The sequence below is a fragment of the Nomia melanderi genome, chromosome 1 (assembly GCF_051020985.1).
Source record: "Nomia melanderi isolate GNS246 chromosome 1, iyNomMela1, whole genome shotgun sequence".
NCBI classification, from domain to species: domain Eukaryota; kingdom Metazoa; phylum Arthropoda; class Insecta; order Hymenoptera; family Halictidae; genus Nomia; species Nomia melanderi.
Window position 1 is genome coordinate 3298740 of NC_134999.1, and position 26751 is coordinate 3325490.

Below are 26751 nucleotides of genomic sequence, written 5' to 3' on the forward strand. Positions count from 1 at the left end.
GTGTTTTCAAAAAACGAAGCAAGAAATAGTTATCATTCACAATTCGGAAAAACTTTTTGCAAAAAGTTACTCTGATAATCGATAATGAAACTGTTTAAGATGTTATATGACAAACAAAGGAATAACAATGACAGGAGCACAAACATTTATACGTAACAAAAATCCGACATTTCATATTACGCGACGTAATATAATTAGTAATCAGTTAATTAACATGTTTCTCGCGCAAGGATTTTCACGCATTGCATTCGACGAGTATTCACGTGTCCTTAAAATTAAAATGATATTACTTCTTTCAATGATGAATTATTTATTTTTTCAGATGAACATATACTTCTTCGTCGTTTTGCTCTAGCTTTGCGTTAGAATATATTATAGGTGCATTTGGCACGCGCTAGACGAGTATACACTTCATCATTTCATTTCATTGCGAACATTATCAGAGATTTTTCAAATTAAATTCCACGGTTAACAGGTTAAACGTCCACTGGTTTCCACGATTCATTACGCATTTGCTTTCAACGATGCAGGCGCTCGAGTCACAGCTTCCCGTGAGCGACCAGCACCCATAAATTTCTGGAAGAGTGTAAAAAAGCGCGGTGGACTACTTCTCCCCCGCGCCCTGTCATAATCCCATCTCCATTTTCATCGAGGAGACAGTTATTCCCATAATAACGCGAAATTAAGTAGCAGGCGGTACGCTGTCAACCGAATCCCCGCAAGAAAAGGACGAACGGTAATGTTATTGTTGCGGCGGCAATAAAACCTCGTTACGTTCGCGCGGTTTCAACGGTTGTCGCTGAGAAATGTGTCGCCCGTGGAATTATAACGAACGCGTTTTTCGGTATCGCTCGAAATTTACGCCTGCGTTTCGTGTAATATCGTCAAAAGATTCTTCCTAATGCCCATTGCGTTTCCGACAGCGGACTGCACCGGTAATGCGCGGTGTGTAATGTTTATGGCAGCTGTGACACTACGTCGCGCCTTTTTCTATTTACGTTTCACGCAGTTTTCTTTGGATTTTTGTGTATAGTTGTATTGTGATATCTGGTATGAGTTGTTTTGAAGAAGTGGGGAGTAGGTAATTGGCGATAGATGAATTTTAGTATTAACGCATTGATTGTTGCATTATTCAACTGAATTTTATTATTGACATGTTGAACTCTGAATTATTTTAATGAGTTTTGTTATTAACGTGTTGGTGTATTGTTAAAATTAATTTTGTTATTAACGCGTTGAGCTCTAAATCATCTAAAAAAATTTTGTCATTAACGCGTTGGATGGTGTATTATTAAAATGAATTTTGTTGTTAACACGCTGGGCTCCAAATCATCTAAATGAATTTTATTATTAACGCGTTCACTGCTATATTACTAAAATGAATTTTATTATCAACGCCTTAACCAGCAAATCATCAAAAATAAATTTGTTATTAACACGTTTAACTAATCCAATGAAAGAATCATTCTGATAAAAATTAATCAGTCTTAAACAGATTACACACCGCCATAAGAAATATCCAATAAATTTTTCTCTTGTTAAAAACGCAAAAACACCAAGACGATCTTGAGTTCCCCTATATATAGCCTGCAAGTAACCTCGAGCTTTAAAATTTTAAACTGTGTCAATGAAACATTTCAGGAAATCGTTTAATTAATATCAATTCTTTGCGTTAGTCGACTGAAATTATATTATTTTCCTTACATCGGACGCTCAAAGCTTCAGCTAGCCTGTCGAAGAGTGTCGTGTGTAAACGTGAGTCAACTTCAACGGACCCCGCCGTCCTTCCTTCGACCGATGTCCTCCGCCGAAACTCACATTCGTCCCGGAATTAGTTGGAAAAGTCGGGAGAGCTACGATCGGTACGTGCCTGAAATGGAAAAGTCGACGCATATTCTTTCTCGCGCTTCTTTTTTTTCCATTTCCGCGGACTCCGTTCTGCATAAACGCGTTGAAATTTATAGTCGGAATGCATCGAATCGAGCAACAGAGACGAGAAAACCGTCCATTTCCATCCCCCCTCTTCTTCTTCTTCTTCTTCTCCTCTTCTCCACCCACTCCTGCCTCGGCCAAATCCACCGGAACGATAATTAATTGCACGGAGAGCACAGAAGCACGTTCTCATCCTTTTCGGGGTCCACCGGCCAGATGGACTACTGCCACGTCACTCCCCACCCGAGAATTCGTGATTTATTTCCTCTTCGCGGAAACCGCATCCCCTTTTCTCTCTATCTTTCACTTTCCTCGCCACGCGCTGCTTTCCGATTCGGGGTGGGTAATGACCGTTTTCTTTTTTTCGTTTCAGACGGTGATCGTTTTTACAATGGATTTTCGATTATCCGTTAGTGAATGGCGTTGTAAAAATAAGTCTTGAGCCTAGCGCTTTAAAAGCTGTAGCTAGGACTCAAGTTTTTTGGGTTTAAGCTTTGACCAGTAAAAATGAGTCTAGAATCTAGAGCTTTAAAAGGTATAACTGGGACTGAGGTTTGTTAGGATCCAGCTTTGAAATGTAAAAGCTGAAATCTTTGATGTTTGAGTTTTTATGGTTGAAAACTTAAGCTGTATGTTGGTGTATTAATCTTTTGCACTCGAAAGATTCCTCGTTAAAAAAATTATGGAAGATCTTGATTTTACAGATTTTGTTTTAGTAGAAACATTGATAAGGAGATAAACATCGATGAACGTTAGATCGACCATGCGACGACACACACAATAACGAGAGGGAACCTGTGAAAAACAAGTGAAGTATAAACAAAAGAAAAATACAAAAATACAATAAAATAAAATATAGTGGACGCGATTAAGATGTTCGTTTGTTCAGCGCCTGCTTATTGCAGCGGTTCGTATGAACAGCTCAACAAACATCTGATTGTACAACAGAACCCACTAAAACGCGATTAAAAAATCGTCGAAAGTAATTGTGAAAGTAAGATTTTCCATACGAAACTGATACAAGCAAAGGACTAACTTAATACAAGTTGAACCGGTGTCACGGAATATTTTAATCGCGTTATAAAGGATTCTACTATATAAAAAATGAGATAAACATCGACTTGGTGGTAACATGTTAGGAAATTGAATCAGCTTTTTTTAGTTCTGATTTGATTTCTTAATTTAAAGTAAAACAAATACAGTATAATTACAATTGTATTTAAGTAGCTGAATTTTATTTAAATTAAATTATTAAATTGGGATTTCTATTGGGTGCTGGATATAATAACTAGATTACCGAATATTTATACAATATTCAACTTTGTAATAATAATTAATATCCAATAGAGACTCTTATTTTTCACAATATATGTTTCCTATACATAAATATTCGTAGTTTAACAAATTTACTGTCTGATTACCTCGATATTAATAAAATAAAAGTCTTGAACTGTAATTCATCGTTCGAATTACACAGTAGATTCAGTTAAATAAAGTGCTATTTATATATACAATATAGTGTAAATAAAAATTACATCCCCATGCTACTGACCCACGCCAACCCGAAATACTTAAAATACTCTATGAAAATTCATCGCATTGTGCATTAAAATAAAGTAAAAAAATAAAACTGTAACACATAGTATTAATAAATAAAATGTTTAATATTCTATTTATATTGCAACATGTTCAGTGTATAAAGGGATGTTACAGATTCGTAAAATTAATTTCCCGAAGAGACAAGAAGAACTGAACGAAACGTAATGAGGTTTCGTAGACAGGATCCAAGCTACGTTCGCAGTATTCCATTTTACTCCGAAATTAGGTGAAAATAAGGGAGAGCGAATTTGAATTGAGACACTTATTACGAACCTGGGACAGTTCCGGGATCTTCTTGTTACAAATTTATGAAGACCGTGTCGTTTCAAAGTTTGGGGAAGGTTATTTTTTTCCACATTTTTCGTTTTTTCCAGTGAATATTATTCATATGAGAAAAACATTGATAAAAATTTTGTAATATTTAAAACGTTTTTAATTGAAACATTTTCTCAAGTAACAAACAATTTACAGGTAATTGAAAAGGTTATGATATAATCATTTAATACATAATTAATTTAAACCCAACATTATAAACTAAAATTTCTGTTTAATCTTCTTAAGAATACACAAAACCTTTTAACCAATGAAATATATATTTCTAGGTTATCATACATTGTTCATTACCAGACGGAAATAAATTAAATAAAATTCAATTTCCTTCATGAATGGTTTCAATAAATTAAAAATAAACTTGAGACTACATTAAATACTATTAAAATTGGTTCTTCGTAATTTTATTAAAATATCTGTGCACTACAAGTACAAAAAATTTCACATTTTTTCGTCTATAATTTCAAAGAATGTGGACTAACAATGGTAGGTTCAAAAGAAATACATGAACTGTTTATTCTGAAACTCGCTCAAATTCATTTGAAAAAATAACCGTTTAAAAATAAAAGAATAATGTAAAATCGCAACTATCACAACCACTAACTTAATTTTCTCGAAAAGTGGATTTAAGTTACTTTCCATATAAAAGTCTCATATAATCCTCGTTCAGTGACTCATAAATCGTTCACTGTCCCTTTGTTTTTTTTTATTCCCTGGTCCAATTTTTTCATGTAAATCCGTCGGCAACACAATTACAAGTACAGCGCCGACTCGAAAATGACCAATCACCGATAACTCGATCGTCGTCTCACGAATTGCGACTTCAGCTGTAGTGGTGTCCACGCGAAAAGTGTCGAACGGGGCATTTTTTTTGCTCTCGTTCCTCGTTCGGCACGGTTTAGCATTCGGCTGATAACGACTTTCGAAATTGATTTTTGGCAGCGTTGATGGAAGTCCGAAAGTGCGTTTCGTTTATTGCCTCTGGTACTACACTGATTGCCCTTAATTCATTTTTATTGGATAATCTTCTATCATCTCCGATTCTTTTATCTTCGCCACTTTACTCGTAAGCACAGCAACGAAATTATTTATTTTGTGGAAAAATTAATCTTCGACCATTAATAATCAGAATTATATTAGACTTAACCCTTTGCACTCGAGAGGCGACTCGCCATTTGGTTTGACATAGAAAAATTATAAAATTGTATGTCAGAAATATTTATTCTTCGTTTTATAATCGATAACATTTTTTTGTTCATATTGACCTGTGTCTTTCTCTCTGAGCCTGGTTAAAAATGAAACTTATCTGTTTTAAATATTGACTTCTTTGGACATAATTTGTTAAATAAATGTCATCCAGTTATAACAATGAGATAATTGAATAAAGTTTATTTAAAACATCGTTTTATTACATACATAACATAAACTTCGCTACGGTATAAAATAAAAGTATTCGAAGGGATAGATCGATAGTGATCGATGACGTGACGGCTGCAAAAACTGCAATAAAACGTCTCTAGAAATCCACTAGCCTTTATCCTGGCGAAATGCGGTACGAATCGTTTGGTACTGTTTACACTAGAAGGGGCTAGAGTCAAGCGAGCGTTAAATGATTTTTACCTACAAAGCTAGCCGATATTGCACCACCGGGCGCTAAATAATGAGGATCCATCCTGCGGGGTGGATAGCGTTGAGCGACGGCAGTGAGTGTAATAAAAGAACGGTACGATGCTGCATAAATTTTCAGCTTGTCCGCGCTATAAATTTCAAATACGGAGTAATTGATTTTGTCCCCTGGACTGCATAATAATAGTAAAAAATTTACTAGAATATTACGGGAAATTCGGAATGGAAATTGCCTTCTTATAAAGAGAACCGTCCAACATGAATATTTTGAATATTTCCATTGTTTTTAGCAGCGAGGCGAATGCCAGCTTCTTTTGAAATAGGTGGTTGATATTTTCGTCACTGTATTGTTATTTATGAAAAAAAGGAAATCGATATTTCTTAACCCCTTGGCCTATGATTTCTTTCCCAATTGCAATTCATTATAAATTTATAATTTATTCTAAAAAGAGACAAATTCTACACTTATTATATGTTTGCGTTTAAAATATAATTATATATTGCGCGAAAAATAATATTCAATTCGGACTTGGAAGAATTAAGTGATATTTATATTTGTTAAATTGCATTTGAAATCTTCACGACGAGTGTGATACGATATTGTAGGGCAAGGGGTTGATATATGTAAATGTAATACATTATTATTAGTTATCTAATTCATTAATAGAAAAATTAATAAATATTGAATTCAGGTAATTATAAATATTATTTAAATCCAAATTACTGAATGATTAGCAAATAGTAAATTCTTAATGAAAATATAAATCCGAAGATGATCAATCAATTTCAAGTATTGAGAATTGTGAAGGTAATATGGGTTACGTTTTGAATGTCATAATTACCTTTTCATTTCAGATCGTACCAAATTCAATATGAGTATATTAATTGCTTGGTAATTTCACTGTTTCATTGTTTGTTTCAATCCAATTACTGGCTATTTATACAAATTTATACAAATGTGAAGTAACCAACGCTTATAGCAGTTACAAATATTTTGCTAATATGAAAACACAATTTAGAAAAATAGCACTATACAAACGAAATTCATTTAAAACCCAAGTTTAACACATAATAATAATAGTTTCACCAAATATAAAATAATAGAAAAGTCTAATGACTTATGATGGATTACAGTGTCTACAAAAATGTATCTTTAAACAAAACGAAGTGAATTCATGTTGAGCCGTTCATACGAACCGCGGCAATAAGCAGACGCTGAACAAACGAACATCATCTTAAACGCATCCACTCCCGCGTATTTTTCTTTTGTTTATACTTCACTTGTTTTCCACGCGTTCCCTTTCGTTATTGTGTGACATACACATGGTTGATCTAACGTACATCGAACCTTATCTCCTCATCAATTACTGTATAATTAATAAATATCGAGAATTTTGTTATCTTTAGTAACTCAACCTCACTACCGACTTTTCTTACTTCTAAAATTGTTGTTAATTATATTACAATGAATAAATATAAACTATGTAAAAACCACCACATCACTTACGTGTAATCCTTATAATTTCTTTCGTAATTTAATAAACGTCTCCACGATCCATTGTCGATCTATGAATTTTTATTAACGCTATCTAATGGTTACACTTTTCTTCGCGCACATTTTTCCGAACACGGAGCAACCACAAATAACCTCGCAATGTTACGTCCTAAATAGTTATCGTCGCCATGACTTGGCCGCGTACCAGCAGGAAAAAGGGATCGTTACTCCCGGTTATCGAGCCCGGCGCAACATCGATGCTCGACCCGGGCTTTTTAACGGATTTTTCGATTGTTTCGCAGATTGCAATATCTATCCCAAGTTTTTACATTTTCGAGTGGAGCCGGAACCATACGCTGGAAACACTTCACCGGCAAATGGATTACTTAATTGCAGCAAAACTTCCCGAGAATAAAACCGGGCAATCGAAAAATTGAAATTTTTAAATGTTTCCCAGCGTCCATTGAAAAAACCTTCTGTTGTTTCTTCCTTATTACTTGAACCATTTCGTTATTCAACATTGCAGTTCGTTCTTTTTTTAACCCATAAGTTTGCACGTGAATTTAACGTTTACGTATGGAAGTCGGAAAAAGACCGGTTAATGTTAAATATTCTAGTTTGTAGCTGCTAATAAAAGAATTTATTGCATTTATTGTTTTTTACTTATTTAAACATCTTTACATACCAATAGTTTCAACTATATTATGAAAATTTCACTGGTTTCAAAATTCTCGAGGTTTTATACAGAGGTCTGTGAAATCACACGTCCATACTTTAACCCTTTGCACTCCGAGCAATTTTTATTATGATCTTTCAACAACTCCGAATCAGTCTTACTATGAGCTACCGGCTACTCCAGGAGTATTTACAATGGTACTAGCGTGCATCTGTGAAACATTAAAAATCCTGCTTTGTCATTAAAAAAAATCCGCGTATACACTTTATAGTTATGTTTGATTAAAGACGGAGTTGTAAACTCATCTTACGATATCACCGTAATGGCGACAACAGAGTGCAAATGCTTAAAGGTTAATCGTCTACAGTACAATTTAATCATAAGATTATTGTGCAAGAAGAAGCATTTTATTTTTATTAAACAAAACCACATGTTTCATTTTATGATTCATACATTTCGTCAATTAGAAGTAATGTTATTAAGGCTTGGAATTCTATAAAACTCGAGTCTTCAAAGAATCAAAGCTCAACCTGAAAGACTAAGTCTTCGAAGACTTGAAGACTCAACCTTGAAACTTTAAAAACACGAACCGAGCCTTCAGAGCCTTCAACGTTCGAGTTTTTATGCTTGATAGTCGAAGACTCGAACCGTCTATTGCTATATTAACGCGGCATTGGAAACTTTAAACTTAGTTCAATCTGCAATTCTTAGTTTTTAAACAAAGTTCAATCTTTAAGGCGTTTCAAATTTCCTAGTCTTCAGCTTCGCGGTGTGAATATAGCAACAGACGGTTCGAGGCTTCGAAAGACTCGAGTGTTGAAGACTTCAGCTTCTAGACCTCGAGCTTTAAAGACTTGAGTAGCGGCTGCAGCTCTCAAAGCTTAACACTCAGAGTCCATGTTTACATCACTAATTAAAAATGTTAACATTTTTAGTATGTAGTTAACAAAGTTTTCTTTGAAACAAATAACATGTGTTTCCAAATTATTATAACTTGTATAAAGGGCACTTCTTTCTTCGTGTTTACTCAATTTTCGTTTAGCCAGCGAACAGTTGAGAACTCTTGGTTTTATTCCGTATAAAAAAACTTTTGCGTCAATCAATCAATATACTAATCAATCAATCAATATATTATTGATTTGAATAGAATCGGAACTCATTGTGAAATATCAAAATGATACAGATAAAGAATGTAATTAAAATAAAGTTTAAATAAGTTATAGTAAACAGTTTTCAAGCGTGTGGCACTTTTCGCGTGACGAGCGTAGCTCGTCATTATACGGCTTGGCATGAAAACCTAATGACGATGTAGACTAATCATTTTACCGCAAGAGGTTAATTGCAAGTTTCCGACTTTTCGACGTTCGTGATTCGTCGATACCTTTAATCGATGAATAGACGAAAAGTAAAAAAATATGGCATTTTACAACCCCATAACTCGCCGTTATTTTCCTGGGTATTAAAGAGAACAGCGGCTAATATAAATTTGCATAAGCTCTGACCAGCGTCACCAGTGATTATCGTTAATATAATATCACCTCTCTAGCTGGAATTACTCGAATATTAGAACGATAGGATCACGTAAATTATATTAAAATTTTGCAATTTGTTACTTCATAAAGTCTGGAAGAATGTAGTTGTTTTACACTAATAACTAAAGAATATAATAATGATAATAATTAGTAATATTACATGATTTATAATAATAATCATTGTTATTATTTTCCTTGTGATAAAAAGCTATCAACTATCAACTATAGTTTTGAAAATATTACGTAATTATATAATTTTTATGTTGATTGTTTATTTCAAAATAGAAGATTATATAATATCTTCAAAACTATAGTTGATAGTTGATAGTTTTTATCACAGGGAAAATACAGATTTGTTTACTTGAACAACAAATTTTGATTAATTTAGTAGCATCGTTTCATGAACCATGAAGAACCATTTAATATTTATTAGAAATATTTTTTTTACTCCTAATAGAGTTTTGAAAGTACGCAGGAAAATATTCTGACAGTTATTTCCATTCAGAGGATAATTTCACCCTGAAGAACTGAAATTGGGCAAAAAGAAAAATTGTCCAATACTTCTGTTATGATGTTACACAAACTTGCAACTTCGACGTTCGAAAGAAATCGGAACTTTCATGTCACCGAAGTTCTCTTGTAAGTTTGAGAGGAAGAAGACAAAAGTGGAAACCAAGAATGGAGGAAGACGATAGATCAAAATTGGTAGAACATAATTCAATAGCATAACATGAAACATAAAATATTGTGGATCTGTTACGTGCTAGTAAAACGAAAGAAACTTTTGGGACAACCTAATATTTTATAACACACTTTATCATACTTGAAGAATATTCGTAGAAAAAGCTCTAGGTGGCAAGTATCAAATTTTTTAAGAGGAACAACGTTACCTAGTTTCATACTTCAATATTATCAGTATCATAAATGACTGTTATCATCGATGATTGCTGAGAAAAGAAAAATTACACTTACAATTAACTCTAGGTTTAACGACATTTATTGCACGGTTTAATCTATCGTTCCTAGAAAAATTAATGTTCATTCATCTAGATTTTGAAAATTAGAGATTAAAGAATAAACAATTAGAATACATATTCGCATACTTGCATCAATCAAAATCAACGTAAACATTTACCAAATAATGATTAGAAAATTTAGTATGCGTAAAATCGATGCGTGCAATAAACTTATTGTTAACCCTTTGCACCCGAAACTTTTATCATTAGAAACATTCAACATTTTCTGACAAGATATAGACGGCATTTCTTCAAATTAACGTAACGTGAAATTATACATAAATTGAAGAACAGAAATATTTTACTTGACTATTTCATATATTGATACATTATTCAAAAGCTTAACCCTTACCCGACGAGAAATTTATAAACTTTTGAAAACCTGTTTCATAAAAATGTTGAGTTATGTATCGAGGTCTTAACCCTTTGCATTCCGAATTTCTTTTGCATTTTTTCCTCGACAACTATGTATTATTATGATATTTTATTTGAAATGCATTAAAAAAATAGATAATTCGTAGAGAGCAATGTAAACGATTCTTGTTACTAATAATATTGAAAATAATATAATAATATAATCTATTTTAAAAATATCTTAGCAAAGAAGCACACCTGTGAATAAAACTGATGTCGAGTCACGCTCGACATAGGAGCGCAAAGAGTTAAATATCAGAGAAAAGAAATCTACACTTCAATCTCTCATTATTTGAATAATTAAAATATTCATTTACACATTTCGAATTTAGATATCAAAACTCGAAGTCACCGTTATAGCAGCATTCGACCGCAAAAGGTTGACCCCTTGCTTACCATTTAATTTCGCAGGTACACTTGTTAAAACTATTTATCGTAAATAATGCACTAGTAAAAAATAAATTCCATGCTCTTCCCATGTCTAGAATTACTTTAAACCATACAAATTGTTAACAACAAAAATAATGTTTCACTTGAATTCAGAAGAACTGAATGATATTTATATTTGTTAAACGATATTTGAAATCTTTTCCATGAGTCTGACACCATATTGCAAGGCAAGGGGTTAATATTAAATATCAAACTTTATAACTTTGCCATGTAAAATCGAGTTGCGACTGAGAGCCGCCTCTCGAGTGCAAACGGTTAAATCGTATAACTACTACAAGATAATAATTTAATAGAAGAAAAGGAATTTTCAATTTTATTTCCTCCAACTTTTTCATTTTTTAACTTCCTTTGTAATTACTCTAATATACATACTCCGAGTTGGAGTCAACAAGATAACCGTGCTTTTCTTCCCCTCGTTGTATTTTATGGGAACCCGTGTATTTGCGGAACCGTGCCGTTCGACGCTCGTCTTTTGTATCTATTTACGATAAGCCTTTTCAAGCATCGTGTCAAATAATTCTAAGGGTTCTGGAGGGTAGATAAGACCCCAGCGAACGTAGTTTAGTGTGCGGTTTATGGACCGTGAGATTTCTCATCAGGTTTTTTTCTTATCGGTTACCTGATGTGAATGGAACGTCGGAAATACAGTCAAAGGAAATGTGACAGCGAATATATTCTCCGGCGGAGATTGGACGAATTAATACCTACTTCGGCGCATATTCCTTCGCGCGGAGTATTTCATGTTCCCTGAAAAATTGTATACATCTGGAGCTTGCTGAATTACAAATTACACCCGTCCTTCCATTTGCGCGGTGTTTCCTTCATACGACTCTTCCTTTTTACGCGGTAAATGATAACACTATTTACACGTGTCGGGTTATTTAATACGTAAACGCCATGTCAGTCACTCATGACAGACGCTTTTGAATCGTTTCACAACAATTATAATATGCAGAATGTGTAATGTTGAATGAAAATATTTAATAACATGAGTTGATAATAATGTAGTGTCCTTACTTACCTTTGTTACTAGAGGACTAAGTGTTACATAAGACGCTCACGATTTTCGTGGCACTTAACGTGTTAATTAATGAATGTACAAAGTGAACAGAATATATTTATTTAAACACGTTTAACAAAATGTCAGGACGTGTCACCATAATTAAAACATAACTGACACATTTAAGAGATAAATTATGAGTATAAGGGAAACCAATTCGCAGCGAACACCGAACTCGCAGTGAGTGAACAGATTCATAAATAAATTTAATTTCTAATAACATGGAGTTGTTTATTATTTTATTTATTTCTTTTAAGGTGGTCACAATAACGGTAAAGTAGTGATCATCAACAATTGCAAACATAATTGCTTATTGGATAATAATATTATTACTATACGAATATTTAGATGATAGTTTACAATGCATACAAGTGAATTTACATAATACATATCTTACAGAACGGACAGGTCGTGCAACAAGTGCACAATTCGCAGAATTCCCAATTACGATGAATTTATTAAATTTATTTGGAATCATTAAGGTTAATCTTCATATCCAACTTAATATCGCAGTTAATTGTTTCAGAAGAGAACCTAAGGTCTCCAATATTTTGTTTTCTCTTGTATTGACCGATTTTGTTTACACGATTTTCACTCGCGTAAAACGAATTCACGTGGAACATATTCTCCGCGTAAATAGAGGAACGGGTGTAAGATTTTCTATGCGATTTGAAAAATGGTGTTTCTGATATTGGATAAATGATTCCTTTTCCGATTTTAAATAATTTATCACTGCTCGATAGAAGTATACAAGAATATTTATTGAATTTGTCTTTAAATATTTGTTGTATCTAAAATTGTGTACTGCGAACTTTTAGAAAATATTATTTAACTATAACGAAGAAGATGATACGTGGAGTAGGCCTATGACAATGTACGATCCGTGTTGTTTTATCGACCATATTTATTTTGAGGAAACAGAAGTATACGACCTCAGTACAAATTGTTAGAATAGTAATAAAGTTATTAGCAAATGTTTCTCTTTCAATTTAATGCTGGTAATATTAAATAAGTCGAATTGCATAAAAATCAAGAAATAACTGCAAATATTAGCTATATCTTTGCACAGATTGGTAATTTGAAATAAGCGTACGAATCGGGAAATCGTATTAATTTAATTAATCAAAGTTAATAAAGTTAAAAAACGCAATAGTTTCAATGATGAACGAAAACATGAATACAAATACGGTTAATACCCGATTGATTAGTGATTCGTGTGAAACGGACACCGAAGGGAAATTCAATAACAAATCATTTATGTTGTTCTAATTATGGCTGCAGTTAGACACACGATCTGCGATGGTTCATCCCAGATCAATTGGTAATAGCAGCCCAGTTCCTTTTCGTTTTCCACACCTCGATGTTATGGTATCGAGATTCGTGAATTTAGAATTGGGATTCGGGTATAATTTCCATCGAAACCTCGTTATGCATCGCATTAATTGATCAGTTTAATGCAATACACTTTGTGAAATGCATACGGGGAATATAACAGTTCAGGAAACAAGATACCAACGAACAGTAATGGTAAATGATGGACCTGCAATGATGAATAAGTATTAACGTATTAATTTGCGATGAATATTTCGACACTCACAGCTCAAAAAACGTGATTTTCGAATTATTACTATAAATTTAAACAACTTAACTGGAAGAAAACAATTGAAAAGTTCTTGGAGAAAACTGAAAACACAATAAGTCCCAAAACTGAAAAATGTTATTTTTCTATTTACCTTTGTTTTTGGGAACCCTTTAGTTCGCAAGCTTGTATATTTGCAAGATTAATCTTTTTCATTCACTGGTTAACACTTTTTCTATCGAGCTGTACATTTTTGACAAATTTTCAATTTTCTTTCTGCTTTCGATAAACTATTTGTTTTTCATCATTAGTATGACAATTTTCATCGTTTCCCGTTTATTTAGCCCATTTTGAAAAGTGAGTGATATGGGTCTAACGCGTATGAATGACATTTTTATGAATACACTTTATTTCTCTGTTCTCTTTCTGTCTGTCTATCTGTATGTCTACCTGCCTTCGTGTTTCCAACGTGATGCTGTTCTTTTTATTAATGTAAAAATTCCATAACTACTATTACAAATTTAAATCAAATAATGTATATTTCACTTTCCTCGTGGAAGTACTTTTATCATTAAAATTAATTCTTTATTTTAACAAATTCTTTCTATGTTTTACTTCTTTGTTGTTGAAATTATGAAAAGAATACTTATGAACCAATAATACCAATAATAAAAAAGATTACACGTTAGCCTAGAAATTTTATTTATGTTGTAAATATTTTACTTTGAAAAGTATTAGGCACAAATTACTGCTTCGCAGTACCAATTTGCATAAACAATGATTTCATAGTGTTATTTCCTGTTATGATAACAAAAATTAACGGGGAACATTTCTACTAAAATAATTTCTATATATTTCTACAATTTCATTATATCATATTTTGTGTTTTACTTTATACACTAGAGAACACTACAAATGCGTAACATCTGTAATCTATTTATAAATAAACAGTTCCAATCTACTTCGTGTAAAACAAAATCTATTTAAAATATTGTCGTCCTGTTTCAAATTATATATATATATATATACCGAAATCCAAACTTACTGTTTACAACCTCAACGGTAATTTATGTCCGCCTATTATATTCAGAAGGATGTTCCTTAACCATAGAGACTTGTGATCAAACTAGAACTAAGGGGATTGTGTGCGTAGCAGATCCGTCAAATATCTTGCCAGATATTGAGGCTTGTGACACATGAATTATTATTGAATATGGGAACTGGGTCGCTGGCGCATCAATTTGCCAGAAACGTATGGTACCAAAACAGCGTCTGAGATCTAATTCCCAAATTAATTACGGAATATTCGAATACATATCAGAATACATATTCCCCACTTTTTGTTTCTTATTTACAAAAGAAAAATTTAGAAATTCCTTTCCACCTCCTATTACTGATTCGTTATTCTGTTATTATATCATTGTAAACATTTAAATGTAAACATTTACTAATATCTATTATTAACCCCTTGCCGTACTTTAATGAGTTTGACTCGTAATACAAATTTTGGACTAAACATAAATATCACGAGTCTGACTTGAGGTGACAACTCGAGTGAGATACCGATCGCCATAATTATGGCCCTGACTTTTCCCGGTTAAATGGTATAATTTCATAGAACAAAATATACGAAGTCGAAAAAATATAATATTAAATCATCCGATTAAATTGCATTATTATTGTTGAACGTTGATCGAGCTGAGTGTCACCGTATTAGGTAGAATTATTTATAATATAGGAATATTTTCAAATAATCATCGCTCAATTCAGTGAATTATAGTAATTCGATTTGGTAATTGAACTATGCAAAGAAACAAGCATAGATGTCCTAGCTAATGAATCCTAGATATTTGCATACCCTTCGTATCTAACTTCACCAGTCAGCTGCATCAGCCCACAAGATACGAAGATTCCTCACCCTTCAACGAATCCTCACGTGGCAATCGAATACAACGTAATCGAATCACTTTATAACCATAACTCACGGAGCAATTCAATTCTAATACCCCACAACCCCAGTACCAGAGGAGGACACAACAGCTTCAAAATCCTCCCTCCGGTACGACCGGAGCGAGGCAATTCGCCGTAATCCGAGCGTCGGCGATCGCGTCGATAAAGGTGGCCGTGCAGAGGCTGTTTGCTTTCGGTATCGCGGACCGGTCGAAATAAAAGCGCAAACGCGATGGAAACACGGTGGCCGTGTCGTCGGGCCTTTGTCCAAGCGGATCGCGATTCCGTCCACGTAGCCGCGATATACGTAGACCGAAGGTAGCAACCGGAGGCTAGGTGCTCGCATTGTGTCCCCTCCCCCTAAAGCTACTGTGCCGCGTCCCTTTCCGCCGTCTGCCGGCGACAGGAAGCTCCCGAACGAGAAGAGAATTATACGAAAACGTAGCCGTAGAACTGACGACCAGAGGCTGGAGGAGAGGGAGTCAAAGAGGAGAACGGAAGACGGTAGAAAAGAGTCGCGTGACTGCGCCACTTCCGGCGAGCGGAGGATCCTTCCAGGCTATGCCAGGTCCACACTGAGCACAAGTGTTTCGCGAATAACTCGTGAACTGTGGAAATAACATTGGTCTATGTTGAAGGTAGCGGAGCTAGAGTTCGATTGTATTTTTATAAATTTTTGAGTATGTTAAGTGTATATTAAGTGTGTTTCTATAAATTTTTAGGTATTTGTGTAAAGTTTTAGGTATGTTAAGAGTATTTGTATAATATTTCAGGTACGTTAAGTGTATTTGTATAGGGTTTTAAGTATATTAAATGTATTTTTATAAAGCTTTAGGTATACTAAGTGTATTTATATAAGGTTTTAGGTATGTTAAGTGTATTTGAATAATATTTTAAGTATATTAAGGATGTTTGTGTCTAGTTTTAAATATATTAAAAGTATTTGTATAAGATTTTAAATGGGTATATTTGTATAAAGTATTAAGTATATTAAACTGGGATTGAAAAGCTACCGAAAATAACTATTTGAAACTGTTATGTATTGATTCCGACTGAAACAATTATGACTAACCGAAATACAGCCACAAATGTTATTAGGTATATCGATTTTGGGCTATATCGGTTTCGGTTTCTGTTATTTGGAACCCTTAATTAGATCGGATCCATAATTATTTTTTGGTTCCACATTTGTTTTAGAAATGATCCACTTTAAAAAAAGACTGTTACATAGTATATATTTATAAAAATAAATACATTTAAAAAGAGTAGTTAAATAGGCTTCTATGCAAGATTTAGTATACCAATAAAAACAATTGAAAATATAGGTACTGGAAAATCTAAATGAGCAATATAGAGACAATACAGAATCGAAACGCAAGTACAAAAACTTAAAAAGTACAAAGTTGCACAAAATACACATGACACGACAAAATACATATATGAAACATCCAAATTATAGAAGAAGAAAGATTATTTTCTATCGTAATCTCATTTTCCTAGTTATATTGTTGACCAGTTAACTGCGCTTGACGAGTATATACGTCACCTTAAAACTTGAAATAATACTAATTCTTTCAACGATGAATTCTTTATTTATCCAGATAAACATGTGATTCATTTTTGTTTTACTTTGGTTTTTCATTACAATATATCCTAGCTGCATTCGCCCTACGTTTGACGAGTACACATTTCATTTCTTATCTTATTGCGCACAGTTAACAGGTTGAAAATTCGAGTTTTCCGCCTGATTAACCTTTCCTCCTCATCTACAGTAGAACTCAGCAGTGAAATCTCTCCAGTTATTTCCTTGACACCCTCTATATTAAATACTGTCAGTATCTGCGTGCTCACACTTGTCTCTTTGCCGTCCCTTTCGAAGGGAAAACGAAGAAGTGTTTCGCGAAGGCTGAATACGTGCGCGCGCGCGCGCGGACGGAAAGGGAAGTTCTTTCTGGTCCATCAAGCCAAAATTACCGTGCTCGTTGTATTGTGGTCGCGGCAAGGAGGACGACGACACACGCGCGATAAGACCGGGCTACGTGTTTGGATCCTTGACCTCCCCAGCAAATTGCAGTCATTCAGCGGAATTGCACGGTTCCCGCTTCTCTCGCTTCCGGTTTCAACGGCTACGTCCCAGCGAGACGAACCGTCATATTGTCTCCTGTTTTAACACTTCGACGGCTGAAGACGTATCGATGCGTACAGTAGAACCTCGATTATTCGATTTAACTAGATGAACAGTAATCCAAATGAATAATGTCCTGAGAAGAAATTCTAGTGGTAGAAGTTTTTCATAATTATTACGAAAACTAAAACAAGGTGCCAGGTTTGTCACAGGAAAAATGTCTCCAGAAAAAATTCTAATGGTAGAAATCTTTTGTAGTTATTTCGAATATTGAAAGATGACGCCAGGTTTGTCACAGGAAGAAAGTTGGAAATGATAACCTTGACAACGTATTTCAGGATCATTAGAATCGTAGCTGTCTATGTCACTATATTATGTATACGCATTTAATTTACATTATATTTATGTGGCTTGGGAACCGAATAATTCCTAAGCCTGGAACTGACAGTTTAGTCTTTATTCGTCGAGTACTATCAATATGATACATATAAAGTTTAAAGTTTAAAGTTTGTATACAAAGTTTAAAAAACGATGATGCCCCGAAGTAAAGTTTAACCAAGAACGATGTTAAGAAATGGCTATTTTTGGGATCAATTATATATTTCTATAGTAATTACTCAGAGAAGCATGTGTTATATTTTCAATAATAAGTGACACGATGTGTTAAAATAGACGATATCGTATTATACAGCTTGCTACGAGTTAAGAAAATTATCAAAATTATTCATACGTACATCTTTTATTATTGACGTGTACTTTTAATTATAATAATATGAATATTATTATTTAAATTATTATATAAATATTGTATAAATATTATCTAAATTATTATACAAATATTATATAAATATTATCATTTAAATTATTATATAAATATTATATAAATATTATCATTTGAATTATTATTATCATTAAAGCTTTCTATTTCAGAGCAGTAAGAACTGTAAATGTCTACCAATTGAGAATTATACAAATCCATCATTCACGATTGCATCATTGCTAATTTAGAAATTAATATAAATGAATGCTTCATCGAATCCAAAACAGAGAAAGCAGTCTGGGTCTCGATGAATATTATATCTACTGAACCGGATTTTCGGTAATCGTGGATGATACAAATGTATGAAATTTGCAGTCCGTAATTATTATAACTAACTCTTTGATAGTTACGAATTTAATAGAAGCATCTTCGTATACCATCTGCAGTTGATGATTTTCGTGTGATCATCCACGGTCAAATTATAATTGTACTCGTACATAGAAACACCGACCGCACCATTTAATTTGTATTTAGATTGCACATCTGTATGCATTTATATAGTTCTATTAAAAAATTCGTTATGTATTGACTCAACGAACTTTTATTTCATAATTATAATTCCAAACAGTAATTACATTCCAGGAATCTTTGAAAAATTATATTCTGCCACAGTGTTGTTAATATTTATTCATAAATATAAATGAATTTGTAAATTCTAAGTGATTTTCCTCTCATATATTCTCTTTACGTATCGAATTCTTCGCAATTATTATACTTAATATATTAATAGAACCTCTTAACGCGATGCACATATTATACACCGTGAATTAACCATTAATCTTGTTCCCACTTGATTACTCAGCTAAAACATAGTTATGTTCCTCGTCGTAGAAGCTCCACATTTATGCATCAAATATATGCAGCACAATTATGATACAGTATATACCAAAAAATAAATAAAAGTTTTATTTGTAACTACTTTGTTATAAATAATTTGTTGAGGATAAGAAAACAATTCGAGGCATATTTTATGCCAACGTTTGCTTTAAAGTATAATCATTAATAACAGAGGAACAATATTTCATTTGAATTCAAACGAGAGGAATGACATTTATGCTTTTTAAATTCTATTTGAAATTTTCACCGCGTGTCTGAAACAATATTATAAGGCAAAAGGTTAAACACATACAGTGTTGTAACAATAACTTAGTGCGGTACATATAATATATATTACTTTTCACAAATTACTCTTTCAAACTAAGCTTATCCACAAAATAATTAGTTTTAATTGGGAGAAAAGCGAGTTCAAGCGAAACTCAAGGGGAACAGCTTGTTCCGGAGTGGCATCTCGTTTGAGAAGTTTGAAAGTTTAACGAACAGACTCCGGTTTTTTTCTCATTCGTGTATCAAAAACAGTCTTTAAACTTGTCTTACGTTAAACACTGTGTTTATGTTTAAGCTTCCGTGGCTCGCTGCAGACTTTCTTAAGGAGTTGCTGCGATACTTACTAGAAGTTCATTTTATCCCTCTTTAGGAGAAAAAACACAGCGTAGAGAAAAAGGAAAGTGGACAGAAAGTCTGTTTTTCTAGCGTACAAAATTCTCCTCCAAAGTATATACAGTTACATTAACTTCGTATGTGTATAATCAGTCTGTAACACGCAACAAAATATATTTTTTCCCTAAAACAAAAATGCAAAAGAATGTGTTCTTAAAAAGAACTATTATTATACAAAATGCTCAGAATTCCCATAGCAGTCAACGTGTTAAATACTCCTCTGAACAACATTCACTATACCACTAAAAGCAATTGAAGATATAAATATTTAACACCAGAACTACCCAGCATGTAATACGATTGATATGTAATCCCCATAAAAATTCCAACAATAAATTATTTTCAGATTCTTCAGATATTCAGTATAGTATTCAAATGAAACTGTTTTCAAAATCATTTCGTGTATTCGGTCCTTCGAAGATATCAATAATAAACGAAAAAACTGAAACTAGTCATTTCGATTGATACAGTAGTTTTAGTATTAACCCCTTCCCTTACAATTTATTTCTCAACTATTATCGATACAACTAATACTTTGTCATTAATATTTTCTTAAAAAAGAATTATAGGCATATTCCATATCAACCTTTGCTCCAAAGTTTAATAATGGATAATAGAAGAATAATATTTAATTTGAATTCAAAAGAATCCAGTAACGTTCATGCTTGTTCGATTCTGTTTAAAACCTCTACCACGCGTCTGACACGTTACTGTAAGACAAGGGGTTCAAAATCGAAATCCCAGACATCTAGAAATATCCTAACAGAACATTCAGCTGTTTGCAAATCGCGAAGGGTTAATCGAGCGAAAAACAAAACGAGCATTCGAGCTTAAATAACATAATACCCCTCGATCGTGGAAAGTTCTTATCGCCCCGAGCGGGTAACCGGAATTCCCGCAGCTATATGTATGCGAGAATTATGCCGCGGGTGCATTATCGAAAGCAAATTTGCTAAGAAGTTGAACGACTCGTTCAAGTTCCGAACTTCCATTCCACGGCTGTATAAAGAACGATATCCGCTTCAAGAGTCAAGATCGGTTCGTGAATGATCGATCTCGTAAAAGAGAAGGTGGGTAGGTACGTAACTCTGGTTTCTCACGTGCGGGCTTGAGCACGTTCGCGACCAAATCCAAAGGCTTCTTTGAGGGACAGTAAAACTTCTCGAGTAACTTCGTACCACCGAACGTGCGCCCTGCTCTTTCATGTATGTTCCCGCCGACCGAGTCGGACGGAATACCTCAGCCTTGGACTTTCGGCGAAGTGAATCTCAAGTGACGCCGACCTAATTGTGTAGGATCGTACGTGTGCGTACATACCGACGGAGGAAATAACTGGACGCCGAAAACAAACGGTCGAACGGGGACGGATACTTTACGCGTAACGAGCTTTTCCTTTTTCTGACGCGTTACGAGGGACGAGGTGTTTCGAAAGATTCCCTGTGTAATTTGAATACGTAGGGATGTGATTTTTAAAGACTAAAACTATCGAGCAATTCGAGTGATTTGTTTACGGTGATTTGATGCGTTTCTTGAGATTCGAACGGTCTCCTAGTATTGTATTTGTATGGGTACGCAAATTTCATTTCAAATCTCTTGCAAAAACGCGTTCGTAATTGAAATATTTGTAATATAAAAATTCTGAAGTGTGTCAATTTGATCTGTCTGGTAGATTTAGTGTTAAATGTTAAAATGAGTGTTTGACGTGACAATCATTTTTAACATTGATATTTTCGAAATTAGCCATGCTCGTTAACTGTAGTACCAGCGGATAGTCTAATTGTCTGGTGCGTGTTCATAATAAAGTATAAATAACTATATATGTATATATTTATTTTTTATTATAAATATATAAGTGTTTTGAAATATTTAAGGAAAGAAAATAGGTGATTAAATATCTGGTTCACATTGTATTGCCAAAAATCATTTCAATAGCAGTTTTCATAGTTATATTGATATTAATATTCGTTACATTACTGTGTTAATATAAAATATATTGATTGAATATTGAATAAATATTATAATAATGTTAATTATTGTAAGTAATATTAGCTTAGTCTTCGTAAGATATAAATCAAATTTAAAAAACAAATGTGGTTAATTTTTTATATGTTACATCAGGCTCTGCGATTTTAAATAAAAAAATAAAGTATTGATCGTCATTTAATATATGCCGTTGATAGCAAACATGTTAATTAGTCTGTAGGATGTTACGATAACCAATAAATGATCATTAGCGATGCTCATTAACTGTAATACTATTGAACAGTCTAATTGACTGATGTCAATTTTAGTGTGTTTTCTTATGCAAATTATAAGATTGCATTTATTTTATTTTATTTTATTGTTAAGGGTTATATACAACATTTAGGTACGATAAAATTGAAAATTCTTATAATATCGAATCTTTATCGACACTTATAATTTTATAATGAACAGAATTTTATAGAAATATATAGTCTAATTTACTTTTCAATTCTTCAGGCAATAAATTACTGTTACTCTCTAATGTATTTTCCCTTTTGTATCTTACAGAATAAAAAATTTGTCACTAAAATCGTTACAAATGTATGTCTTAATAAGACATGTTAGTTAAGACAAATGTACCAATAACTACTCAGTTCGGGTTATATAAATATAAATACTTAATACTTAATATTATATAACACGTAACTATAGTTAATATTCTTATAATGTTATATAATATTTAATTATTATAATGTTATATTTATATTTATATATTTCTATTTACATTTACATTTACATTCTTAATACAAATATGCTATCCTTACAGTCTAAACTAATGAGTTATTAGTACATTTACCTTAAAAATCATTCAAAGATGAACCACGTGTCCTTATCTTCGATACTTTCTGTTGCTTCAGGAGAACGACACGATACGGTTCCGTGTCACATTGGAAGACGAAGTGCCTGCGGGTCAGCAACCGAACATCGTCGGTGTCGATGCATCCGTGATCGTTCTCGACGAAAACGACAATCCCCCGCATTTTCTTGGCGTGCCGTACGAGGCAGTAGCCGAGGAGGACCTTCCAGTTGGCTCGACGATTCTTCCGGGTATTAGAGTAATGGATCCTGACATGTTGGGCGAGATCATAGATCTAACCTGTGTTCCTCAGCCACAGGTGAGTCATTAATACTCGTTACTCCTCTAATATCGCATGGAAACGTATTGCTTCTTGCAAACGAAGCTTGCTCCTGTTCCCTTTATCACTTCTGTAGACAGTTATCATTAGAACCATTCTCTCGCAAATTAATCACAGTGGTATCATAAGTAAATCTACTAAAAGGTCTTTTTAAACTTGTATGACTTGTATAAACATTATTTGGTAAGTGTGTGGGTTGATTTTGATTGATACAGATAGTTGATGCAAATACTTAATATAAATATTTATACAATTTTTCTAAGAGCGATAAAATAAACTATATGTACAGTAAAAATCTGTACATCTAGTGTTAAACACTATTATAACTATCTTTTTTAACACAATATCAGAAAAATCTTTTTTTACCATTATTTTTATCAAAGATGTCAAAAGACACATTTTATAATTTTTATTTAAAATTACTTGCTGATTTGATCACTTTTCCTCAGTTGATTTTTCGACTTTTCCTATAGTAATTATAATTAATTAAGTTAATTTGGCGGTGCATCTGAAAAGAAATATTAAATCATTTACAAACAGCATAAGTAAAATTTTTTATACAAGTAAATATATTTTAAAAAGCTGCATTGAGTATTTGACATTTATTTTATATTCAATCACATTTTATATTCGAAAGAGAAAATGCGTTAGTTAATTGAATGAAATGAATGAAATCGAGTTCATAATAAATTCTATGCTTCAGTAATTAAATATTGTGTCATGGATGACGCATAAATAATGAAATATACGAATATTGTTCAGGAAAATGTATTGAAAAGGCAACCAGCAGCCAATCAGAGCACATTATTATTATTTTGCCAATCAGTCGGTATTCTTATGAGGTATTCTTATTTAAATGTAAAAATACTGTTTTTTAATTAACTAAAATAACTAACTATTTTTTAATTAACTAATTTAATTTCTTGTTTTTATCTTATTTTCCTGCATTCTTTCTCTTAATATTATTCGAACAGAACCACGAGAATTAATAAAATGATAAGGCAGGCTTTATTAACACTAGAACTGCCGAGCAGTCATGGTGACTTATATTACCTTTATCATCTTGTCTGCACAAATGCGTAAATTAATTAAACAATCCTTCTTAGAAACGTCTTTATATTTAGTTTCAGTAATTGTGAAAATAGAAATTCTAAAATGGGTCGTATTGGCCAGTTTGCTAGTTCTAGAATTTCTACCGTTTTGTATAGTAATACATATTCTTTCACAATACTATATATATGTATATATTTAGACACAACACTAGAACTACCCAGCAGTCAAATTGATTTTCTTTTATTCCTTTAAAGATATTATAAGAATGCATTTATTGAAATTTTCATTGGCTTTAGTTCGCACATTACCAAATCGAGTTATTTACCCGTTTCTCTGAGGAACGCTTATATATTCTCAATGATTGTAAAAGAAAGAATTAGGAAGCGTGTATAGTAATAAAAGAGTTCAATAATAACAGCGTACATATTTATTGTGCATATTTTATAAAAAAGATACATTTACTTTAACATCATATGTTAAAGTACAAATACATTTACTTTTTACGTTGCACCTATACCAAAGTTTATAACACGCGATACAGCCAAAAAACGTGATACAGCATAATTGACATCATTAAAGCCAGCTCCTACGTGGTTCAGGAAATTAATGCCTTCGGTGTAAAGCGCAATGTAGACACTGTCGGCCATTGTCTTATCGGCCGGTGTCACGTACCCACGATTCTAGACAAACGTGAATTTCGCTCGCGTTGCCTTTCGCATCTCATTTTTCACAATTTTACTTCTTTGTAAACCGTTGTTTCTTACCTTTTCTACACTCCTTACGTTGATTCCGTTGTTCTGTGTTTTATTTGGATCAGTTTGAAAACGTCCTTCATTATATCGAAATAATCATTTAAATTCAATTTAATTTTTCAACGGTTCTAATTAGGTTCTATATAAATTTTCAGTGGCTTTAATCACTTTTTATGTGAATTATATAAATACGCATATAGAGGGATATTTTTATGTTCAACGTGCCAAACTAAAAGAATAATATTCGACAAAATATACTGTTTGTAACTTTTTCGTTTCAGGTAACTAGTTCGACGCGTTGATTGCAATTTATTACCTTTATTGTCGTGACAGTTTTATTTGTAACGTTTTAAATAATTATTCTGTCACATTATTTATTCAGGGAATATGCAAAGTGAATATAACATATTTATTTAAATAGTAAAAACAACTAACATGTTTAACAGAATACCAGGTTGTATCGACATAATTAAATCATAACACACTCAAAATCAAATTCATACAGTACATCAAACCTTGCATTGAACAAAACAGTCATAATTGAATTTCAAATATATTCTTCAATGAACATTTTACTATTAGACCAATCAGTAATTTCGAAAATTTGTTGAAAGTCAACTATGAGAAAATAATCATCATGTTCCTGTTTTATTCGGGTTGGCACTTCTGAAACAAAACACGCATCCACCTCGTAGACCTAAAACCGAGAAGTAGTAGATTGTTCGATGTGACAGCTAACCGGTGTGTGTATTAAGAAAATTAACATCAACATATGTACGAGTTTTTATAAAAGTACACGATAATTCTTCTCGATCTTAATTAAATAAGAAAAATAACGTTTTTAATGGCAGGTGATATTTTCATTAGAAAAAAAATTACTAAACCTGTATTTCAGTGGAGAGTAAGAAATTAATGCTAATTAATATTGTGAAAAGTCAAATAACGTGCAGGATCATTGTATTTTCAGCGTGGAATAACAATTCTAAAGATAGATATACACTTTAGTAATCTGCTTGGCTGGCATAGAAAATTCAGACGATTCCGAGATGAACTCCCAGCAATGGGAGTTTATATTGTCGTATTAATATATTACGCGAGATAGAGCACAGGAGAATACGCGGCGCACTGTATTAAATAGTCAAATGCCCCGAGATTAATTTCGTAGACGCTACTTTGAAGCGATTTACCTAACAACAATAAATCTGTCTCCATAGACGTCGAGAACCTGTGTTAAAAAAGAATCTTAACACCGACAATCTTCATTCATCTATTACTCAAAAATAAAATACTTGTTTCTAAACGAAAAATGTCGTTTTTTAAATAAAACTTTAAGTATAATCAATTTTTTTAATTTTTCCAATTTTCAACTGGAACGTACTGGAGAGTCTTCTTTTATTACCGTTAAAATGCGTTCTTTATCTTTCAGAAACGTCCTCACAGTTATTTTTGGCAAATTTATTCGTATTATTCAATCGTAGTTTAATACATCATAAACGTTAACCAGTCAACTACGTTTGACGAGTATACACGTCATCTTAAAGCTTGTAATGATACTAATTCTTTCAACGATGAATTCTTTATTTTGTCACATAAACATGTAATTCTTCTCTGTTTTGCTTTGATTTTCCATTAAAGTACACCCTAGGTGCATTCGTCCTGCGCTTGACGAGTACACATTTCACTT

The 26751-nt window shown here is 32.9% G+C and overlaps 1 protein-coding gene across 1 annotated transcript in view; it reads left to right on the forward strand.

Moving 5' to 3' along the window:
• Cad87A (cadherin 87A) overlaps positions 1-26751 on the forward strand; it is a 345230-nt gene that overhangs the window by 296136 nt on the left and 22343 nt on the right. Inside the window, exon 5 of the mRNA XM_076371967.1 lies at positions 22984-23241. Coding sequence (XP_076228082.1) covers positions 22984-23241 — 258 coding nt within the window. The remainder of the gene's footprint in view (positions 1-22983; positions 23242-26751) is intronic.